The sequence below is a fragment of the Chlamydomonas reinhardtii genome, chromosome 5 (genome assembly GCF_000002595.2).
Source record: "Chlamydomonas reinhardtii strain CC-503 cw92 mt+ chromosome 5, whole genome shotgun sequence".
Taxonomy (NCBI): Eukaryota; Viridiplantae; Chlorophyta; class Chlorophyceae; order Chlamydomonadales; family Chlamydomonadaceae; genus Chlamydomonas; species Chlamydomonas reinhardtii.
The window spans coordinates 3,449,979-3,459,077 of record NC_057008.1 but is presented as its reverse complement, the minus strand read 5'-3'; the positions used below and the strand labels follow the sequence as shown (position 1 = coordinate 3,459,077).

At 66.4% G+C, this 9,099-nt stretch overlaps 1 protein-coding gene across 1 annotated transcript; it reads left to right on the top strand.

The window, feature by feature from the left end:
• The first annotated feature begins 258 nt into the window (after positions 1 to 258).
• Positions 259 to 9,034, top strand: CHLRE_05g241400v5 (uncharacterized protein). The gene is made up of 13 exons (XM_043062380.1): positions 259 to 1,177; positions 1,393 to 1,523; positions 2,009 to 2,158; positions 2,432 to 2,541; positions 2,904 to 3,005; positions 3,211 to 3,492; positions 4,025 to 4,182; positions 4,462 to 4,539; positions 4,761 to 5,049; positions 5,331 to 5,435; positions 5,584 to 6,492; positions 6,640 to 7,173; positions 7,516 to 9,034. Exons 1-13 carry the CDS (start codon positions 858 to 860, stop codon positions 7,765 to 7,767), a joined length of 3,420 nt encoding a protein of 1,139 aa, XP_042924943.1. The 5' UTR covers positions 259 to 857; the 3' UTR covers positions 7,768 to 9,034.
• The last annotated feature ends 65 nt before the right edge of the window (positions 9,035 to 9,099 follow it).

Below are 9,099 nucleotides of genomic sequence, written 5' to 3'. Positions count from 1 at the left end.
TCCTCCGCAGCAGGTCACATTCGTGCATTGGCGCAGTCCCAGTGTCCTGCGCAAGTATATGCTGCCAGGTATTCTCCTGTGTGCTCGCGGCAGTGTGGAAGGGGGGACCGGGCTGATCGCTTGAGAGCGGGAGAAAGTGGGATACGGCAGGGGTGCCCCAACCCTGGGAAACGACGGGAAACGGGCAAACGGCAGGGCGCCATGCAGCGCCATGTTGCTACCATTTAAAGAACGCACGTCCACTTAGGCCTAGTCGTTTTGCAGAGCGCTTCTGCCTTGATACCGTAACAACACGAGGTGTTTGACAGTTTGACTGAAGCGCGAGCACACGCTTGCCCTGGCTGTTGCTTATGAAAGCCGCCTTGCCAGCTCTTGCTGCTTAGAGTGTTAAGTCGCTATCAGCACACCCTGTCGTTGTTCTGACCCAAACCCGCTGAACTTGAGGGCTGAAGTTGGGGCTAAATCTTGGGGGCTACTGCTGCGTGTCGGTTCCGGAGTTGTACCGGAGTGACCATTGGCGCAACAGCCCACAAACCTCGCTCCTTAATCGCAATTACATATTCAGTTGCACAAGTGAGACTACTGTAGAAATTAAGCCAGCTCAGCAGCGGCGCGTGCCTGTCGCACGCTTTATGCACGCAAGTTAGGTGTTCGCGAAGCCGCAAACCATGGCCTCGCAGGGGCCATGGGTGCCCTCGGCAAGAAGAAGAGGTGGACAATACCCATTACAACCTGCAGCTCCACCGAGTCAGGCAACTGTTGCTCAGCCTGAGGACCTGAAATTGCACCTTGATTCAAAGCGGAGGATAGTCTACCGGCATGCTCGGCGCCTCCTGGAGACCAGCACGCGCAGCTGCATGACCTACTCGGCTCGCATTCAAGTTCCGGTGGGGTGGCGCCCCTGCCTGGCGCTCCTCGCGGTCGCCATCCTCGGCACAGCGGTGGTCTGGCTGTCCCCCGATGAAAGCCACGTTTGGGGGCTTCCATGGCCATGGGCGGAGACAATTCCTCTGGCAGCGGCCATCAATGTGCTGCTGCTGCTGGGCGTCGGGGTGCTGTACGCAGCGACGCGTCCGTCCTGGCGCACATCCGCTTGGCGGCCGCTGCTGCCGCTGCGGGCCCGCACCGTCATCTTCTACGCATGGCTATTCCTAAATGCCTACTTCTACATCGGCGGGTGAGCTTGCGCTCCTGGGTTAGCGGGGGTACCAGGGCATATCAGCGGCAGACACGGCAGGCCGGCCGGCCAGAGGCAGACGCGTTGTGTATGCGGCGTGCGCGCCGGGCCTGTCACAGTCATTCCGCAGGTCTTCACCTCCATGCACAGTCATTCCTCATGCTCTCCGGCACCAAACTGTAAAGCGCCAGTTTCACTCTCAATCTGATAAACAGGATCCGTAACCGCGATTTTGTGAAGAAGCCGGGCTGGCTGAGCCAGAAGCTGGTGCCCAGCCGAGCAACCAGCATGAGCGAGGGCTCGGTGCGGGCCCTACGCATCGCCTACAACTGCGGCATGGCTGCAGGTGAGAGGGCATGTGTGAGGGCTGGTCATCTGTAGATTGAGGCCTGGGCATCTATAGGATGAGGCCCGGGCATCTGGAGTGAGAGCCGGGACGAGAGTGGGCGGGGAGAGCGGGAGGGTGGGCGGGAGGAGAGCAGGCGGCAGGGCGGCGGGGTAGGGTGGGATGGCTGGCAGCAGGATTGTACGGCAACGGCACATGCACCCGGTGTGTGTTGCTCTCCAGCCTACCAGCGGTACGGCATATCGCAGCGATGTGGGTTGGATGCGGGACAAGGAGCTGCGGGGCAGGCGGCATATACTGTGTGCAGGCGGACTCACAGCATGCGGGGCGTGTGTCTCGTGGCGCGTGTGCTTATCGGGTCCCCAACCCCATCTTCCGGGGTTGGGAAACGATCCCCTGACGACTTGGGACCTGTTGCGTTGGGGGGGGTCGGGCGTGTGAACCCCCCCTCCCCCTCCCGCTCCCTCGTTCCCCCACTGCCCCAGCCTGGCCGCTCCTGGCCAACCTGTTCGTGGCGCTGCTGCCCGTGGAGCGCTCGCTGCTGCTGCTGGCGGCGCTGGGGGCGGGGCACGAGGACGGCGTGGCGGCGCACACGTGGGCCGGCACGGCGGTGGCCACGTGGGCGTGCGTGCACGGTGAGGGGGAGGAAGCCCAAACTGCGGGAGGAATGGGGAGGGGAGGAATGGGGAGGTATGGAGAGCGGGTTGGTGTGGGCTGGAATGGGGCAGGATGTGTGAACCCTGTCGGGCGTGGCTTGGGGTTTGGGCAAAGTGGGTGATGGGGGTTTGGGCACGGCACCATCCCAAGCACAGCGCCCACTTTGTCCCTTACACAACGACACACGTTTTAACAACCCCAACCCCAACCCGCCCCCCCCCCTCCCCACGCCGCCCCCCCCCGCCGTGCAGCGGTGCTGACACAGTTTGCGATGCTGGCCGCGGGGCTGTGGGCGTTCATCGTGCTGCCGCCCGGCAACGGTGCGGAGACCAAGGCCGTCACCAACTTCATGGGGCTGCTGGTGGGGCCGCATTTGGGGAGGGGCATTTGGGAAGCGCGGCTGGCGCGATGGGGATGCCCGCCGGTGGGGAGGGGGGCCAGCGCGATGGGGGGTAGCCATCCATGGGATGGTGTGTATCAAATGGGGTGTGGGGGCCCGCATGTGGGGTGCCGCATGGGGGGTGCCGCATGTGGGGGCTTGATCTGTGTGCGGGTTATGTCAGCACATGTTTGTGCCCCAGCGTTCCGCATGATCCGGGAACAATGGCACCGGGGCTTCAGATGTTGCATCCGCCTGCCATAGGACAGTATAATTGCTGCCTTCGTGCGAAAAGCAACGGGTGGTTCTCAAGGTACCGCATTGCGGCCCCTCGCGTATGACAGGCCTGGCTGTGTCTGTGCGGCTTGGCCGCTACCTCGCTGGCGGCGGTGCGGCGGGCGTGCTACAACCTGTTCATATGGGCCCACGTCATACTGGCGCCGGCGGTGGGTGCGGGCGTGAGGGAGCGGGAGGCGGGAGGGCGTGAGAGCGGGAGGCGGAGCTGGCGGCGGCGGAGCTCAAGTTCAAGGAGGCAGGGGAGTGCAGGGGGGATACACAGCCATGCACGTAGGATCCACGCACTGTCCTGTCTTCCTTGGTGCTCACACACACGCACGCATGCATACAAACGCACACGTGTGGCGCCCGCAGATGTTCCTGTTCGCCATCCTGCACAGCGGCCTGGTGTTCTGGTACGGCTTCCTGGGGCTGCTGCTGTACGGCGCCGACGTCGTACAGCGGCTGGTACTGCGCCGCCGTACGGCCGCCGCCACCGTAACCGTCTATCCCCAGGCGGCGGCTGCGGCGGCGGCGGCGGCGGTGGTTGACGGCGGGCGGTTACCGGCGGCTGGCGAGGGCGGGAAGTTCGTTGTGCTGCGCATCCACACGCCGGGGCCGCCCGGCTGCTTCGCGGGCCAGCACGTGTTCCTGCGGGTGAGGCAGGGGCTGGGCTGGGGTGGGGTTGTAGAAACCAGCCCAAAGTAAACCAAACCCAATGCAATAGAGCGAGGAGGAGAGCGTGGCCGATGCTTGACAACGGGGGGACGTACCAGCCCAATCAAACCAGGCCAATCTAGGGGGGAGGAAAGCGGCAGCGCGGCAGGACACTGTAAACAGGATGCTGAATGCGCGAGCCTAGCAAGTAGGTCGCCTTGTCATTGGAGTACCGGTGGGGACAGGTGATGGATGGACTGGGGCACGGATGGATGCCGTCAACATGGGCCGGAAGCTGGCGGGACACCTGATCCCCCGCATGCTTCACTCCGCGCCCCCTCCTCTTATCTCCCTGGCTTGCCTATGTTAGGCAAGCACCAAGGGTGGAAGTGCCTTGCCTGTGTTGGGCAAGCATTAAGAGAGAGGGTGTGCCTTGCCTGTGTCAGGCAACCACTAAGGGCGGGAGTGCCTTGCCTGTGTCAAGCAAGCACCAAGGGCGCGCGTGCCTTGCCTTGACCTCATGCGCCTGCAGGTCCCGGGCGTGTCGGCCTGGCAGTGGCACCCCTACTCCGTGGCCGCCGCCGACGACCGCTCCTTCGCGCTGGTGGTCAAGGCGCACGGCGACTGGGAGCGGCGGCTGGCGGCGGCGGCGGAGCAGGACAGCGCGCTGGAGGGCGGCGCGGTCAGCACGTGAGTGCGGGCGGGTGGGCGTGTGTGTGAGCTGCAGCTGCAACAGCGGCAGGGCGCGGACTGTGGAGGCACAGTTTGCGCATCCGTCCGTATGCATGGGCGCATGCATGGGTTGGCAAAATCAAACGGGTGTGTGTATCTGGTCTGCACGGGGCTGGGCCCATTGACGGGCTCAATTGGAGCGCAGCTTGCGACCCTGGACACGCCACACATCAGTCGCCCCCGCCTCATGTGAGTCCCCCATGTACGGCTACCCCCCTTATCCCCCCCCCCGCGCAGCAAGATGACGGTGTGCTATGAGGGCTTCTACGGCACGCCCGACCTGCAGGCGGCCGCGGCGTCAGCCGATCGCATGCTGTGAGTGCCCCGGGCTGCTGCTGCCGGGCTGCTGCTTAACTGCTACTACTACCGCTGCTGCTGCTGCTGCTGCTGCTACTGCTGCTGGCCGGGAGGCGTGCTTGCGCGCTGTGGTCCACTCCATACCCTCCGGCCCAGACCCACAAATGTCGGTTATGTTGCACTACATCATCCCTTTCATCACTTTCCAAACCCCCAAATCCCCAATCCCATACCCGCAGGCTGTTCGCGGGCGGCTCTGGCATTACGCCCCTGGCCGCGCTGCTGCAGAGCCTGCTCAAGCACCCGGCGCCGCTGCTGCCGCCGCCCCAGGAGCCCGCAGCCGCCAAGGCACCCCACGCCGCCAGGTCCTCCTCCTCGGCGGCGCCGCTGCACAGCTCCTCCGTCATGGGAGGCGGCATGGGCGCGGTGGGGGTTCAAGGGGCGGCGGCGGCTGTGGCGGGTGGCACGGAGGATGGGGACTCGGATGAGGCGCCGCGGGTGCACCTGGTGTGGGCGGTGGCGCATGAGGTGAGGTGGTGAGGAGCAGGCCGCACGCCGTGGTGGTTGGGGTGGGGAAGTTCATTTCAACCCCAAAATGCACCATTGCCATTGCTGGTGTGATGGGGCGTCGCTCGATCCATCTGGCGGTGTTGGGCCTTGCGGCATTGCAGGATGGCGTTTCCGCGTGCCCGCTGCGCCCCGCCTGCCCATGAACCCATTGCGCTGGCTGATTCTGTCGCCTCAAGCTGTCAAGCACGCTCACCTGCGACCTGACCACCACCTCCACCCCGCCGCTTCATGTCATGCAGTCTGACGCGGCTCCGCTGCTGCCGCTGCTGCACGCCGCCGCCGGCCGCGGCTGGTGGGTTGACCTGCACGTCACGCGCCCGCAGCAGCAGCAGGCGGCAGCGCCGGTGCGTGCCCGTGCGCGCGTTGGTTTGGTTTGCCTTAGCGCGGCCCAAAGCGGCGGAGTGCAGTGCTGTTTGTGGTGCTGCTACAAACCCAAGATGCGAAACGAAGAATGCACCTCACCGGTTTGATACTGTTGGTGCGTACGCGCAGGTTGACGTGTCGGTCAAGGGCAGCGGCAGCGGCGACGCCCTGCCCGCCGACCCGCACCCGCTCCACCTGCGCCAGGCGCACCCGCACCTCCACACCGTCGCCGTGGCGCTGCACTCCAGCCACCACCCCGCCCACCACCACCCCGCCCACGGCCACCACCCGCCCACTCAACACGGCCACGTCTCCATCCCTAGCCGCAACGGCTCCTCCCCGCACACCCCCGCCGCCACCTCCGCGGCCAAGCACAAGCTGGCGGCGGCGCCGCCGCCCCACGCGCCGCTGTTGCCCGTGCCCGCAACCGTCAAGGCCGCCACGGCCGCGGCCGCGGGCTCTAGACACAGGACCGGGCACAAGGCGCCGCCGCAGCCGCTGCGGCCGTGGCAGCTGAGCGGCGCCGCCTGCTGGGCGGTGGCGGCGGCCGCCGCCGCCGTGGGCGCGCTCGGCCGCGTGGTGGGCCGCAACCTCTTCTCCAGCTACACGTGCGTCGTGGGGCGCGGCGCCGGCGGCGCCACCGCCGCCGGCGGCATCGGCGAGTGGGTGGAGGCGGTGCGGTTTGCGTTCACCTCGGCGGCGCGCGCCGCCGCCGCCAACGCCGCCGACGCCGCCGCCGCCACTGGGCACGGCGCCGCCGCCGCCGACGCCGCCGACATGGGCGCCTGGCGGCGGCTGATGGCGCGGCTGGCGGCCGCCGCCACCTGGGCCGCCGGCGATGTGGGCTCGTGCCCGCCGGGCCTGGCGCCGCCGCTGGCGGCGCTGGGGAAGGGCGCCAAGCTGAAGGCCACGGCGGAGGCGGTGGCGCTGCGTGCGTGCCGGACGTGGGGCCAGGCGGTGCCGGACCTGTGTGTCAAGTGCGACCCCTTCACGGAGCGTAGCCCGCTGCACAAGGCGTGGCCTTGCTGCCAAGCCAAGGTGAGCAGCCGCCGCCTGGGACTCGATGATGCGTTTGGATACGATACGGCGCAGGCGGTGGCGCTGATGTTTGCAATCCAGCAGTTCTAGTTCCCTCGCCACACGCGCCAATGATGTTTTTTATATTGTGTGCCTTCGTTTACGCAGGTCTGCTTCTACGGCGTGCGTGCCGCGCCGCTGCTGGGCTGGGTGCTGGGCGCGGCGGCGGGCGCCGCGCTGGCGTGCTGGGTCTGGCGCGCCGCCTGGCGGCGCCGCCGCGCCGCCGCCGCCGCGGCGGCGGCCCGCGGCCTGCCGGCGCCCTACGACGGCTACGCCCTGCGCCAGCCGCTGCTGCTGCCGCGCCAGGCTGACTGGCTGGAGGAGCTCAAGGCTGGCATAGGCCTGGGCAGCAGCAGCGGCGGCGGCGGCGGCGGCTATGAGGCGGAAGCGGCGGACGGCGGCGCCGATGGCGCCGACGCCTCGGCGGCGGAGGAGGGCTACGGCGGCGGCAGCGACGCGTGCGCGCCCGGCATTGAGCCCATGCTTGAGGCGCTGGGGTACCACGGCGGCAGCACAGGCAGCGTGGGCCGAACGGCGGCGGCCGCGTATGGGGCCGAAGGAGGTGGTGCTGGCGGCGGTGGTGGAGGCCCGGCGGCGCTGCGGGTGCACTACGGCCGGCCGGACCCGGACGCATACATTCAGGTGCGCGTGCATGTTGGTAGGAACGCGCAAAGGCGAGGGCCCCGTGCATGTGGTAGAGAAGCACAAAGGAGACGGCACCGTGCTTGTAGTAGGAAGCACCAAGGAGAAAGCCCCGTGCATGTGTGTGAATGGTGTGTGTAGCTGCGTGGCGGCATGGAGGTCATGCTGCGGCCTGGGTAGCCGGTCGTTACCCAACTCAGCATGGACGCGCAGCCGGCCACTCCTGTACGGTAGGATCATGGACGTCCCCCCAGCTCGTTTTAGCTTGGTTTGGTTAGCTTGGGCCGGTGTTTACAACCCCCCCCCTCGTGTGTATTGCCGTGTGGGCAAACACCCGTACAGGACGCCGTGGCACGGCTGTGGGGGCTGGACGGCGTGTCGGACGCACTGGCGGCGGCGGCCGGCGGCGGCGGAGCCGGCCGCAGCAGCGGCAAGGAGGGGCTGGCCCCGATCGGCGCCGGCCCGGCGGCGGTGGTGGGCGTGGTGGTGTGCGGCCCCGAGGCGCTACAGGCGGCGGCGGCGCGCGCCTTCACGAGGCACCTGGCTACCGCCTGTCCCAGCTCCTGGTTCCGCGGCTTCAGCTTCACGACTTGAGATGGCCGGAGTAGCAGCCGCAGCAGCAGATAACAGGCGCGGTGGCGAGGCGCGGCTCCATTGCTGGCGTGGCGAGGCTGTGGCGGCTGTGCAGATCGTGGTATGAGCTAGCCCCGATAGGTCTGGAACATGTGAACAGTTCAGCTTTAGGGTGCGATTATTGGATTATTCATTGTCATGAAGATTGTCATGCCTGTGTCTGTGACGTATTTGTCATCTTGCATGAGTGGGTCGGGTCCTGCTGCAACAGCGTGGGCAGGCGAGGCGTGTCGACGCGGGGTCGTTTGGGGCACAACATTTGCGTCGGGACCCGGGAGAGCGTTCTAATAGATCTTGGTGTAGTAGGCGACAAGTGTTCCCCGGTCACGGGAAAAGGGGCTGAGCCCCTCCACTCTCTGAGGCCGAACTACCTCATCGCCCGGACATAGCCGGGGTCGTTTTCCACATAGCCGGGTGGCGGGCATGGGGGGCGGGGAGGTGGGGGGGTGGGCGGCGCAGGGTGATGGGGATGGGGGGAAAAGGCGTGTAGGCGAAAAGCAGGGATGCCGCTGCAGTGCCTACAGCGCTGATGCACGCGTATGGCACGTGCCCCGGTCGGCCGACCAACTTACGTGCCAGCTTTGTACAGCTGGAAAATGGGCTACGTGGCAGATGGTGCGGCGGTGGGTGGCTGGTAGCCCTGTTCGCGAGGCGTGCGACAAGCTGAGGCGTGCGGGGGACAGGGAGGTGCGGTCGCTTTGGCCGGTTTGGGAGGGTTGCGATGCCCACGTGCCCGAGTGTGGCCTTGCCGGTTTGGCGCAGCTGTTGGACTCAAGGTGACGCAGACAAGGCTGGATGGGGGTTGGGTGGGCGGCGTTGACTAATGCAAGCATCGTGACTGCCTGGATTCACGCCCTCCAGGCCTTGGACTCTTGGAGCAGTGCGCGCCTGCGCGGTGTGGGTGAAGCCCCGGACTCCTGGCGGTGCTTTTACCGCTCTTGACCTAAACTTACGAGGAGTACCTGTTGTGGCATCAAGTGCTGTACAGTCAACGGCTCAGCGCACGTGCAGCCTATCATAAGCGCAAGCCACACATGATGGCGCTAGCGGTACAGAACATTTTTGTCCCTTGGGCGCACGACAAACCGGCACGGTATCCCGCTCCACGTCGTGCGATGGTCCGATTGATGTGGTACCCAAGGCTTCAGAATTGTGATGTTATTGTACCTGTATAGTCGACGACACTGCGACCTGTGCGCTTGCGTGGCGCTTAAATGACTCCTCGCGTGCATCCCAAGCTCGCCCGCCACCCGCAGCAAACCGTCCATACTGACCCGTTTGCGCTGACCGTGT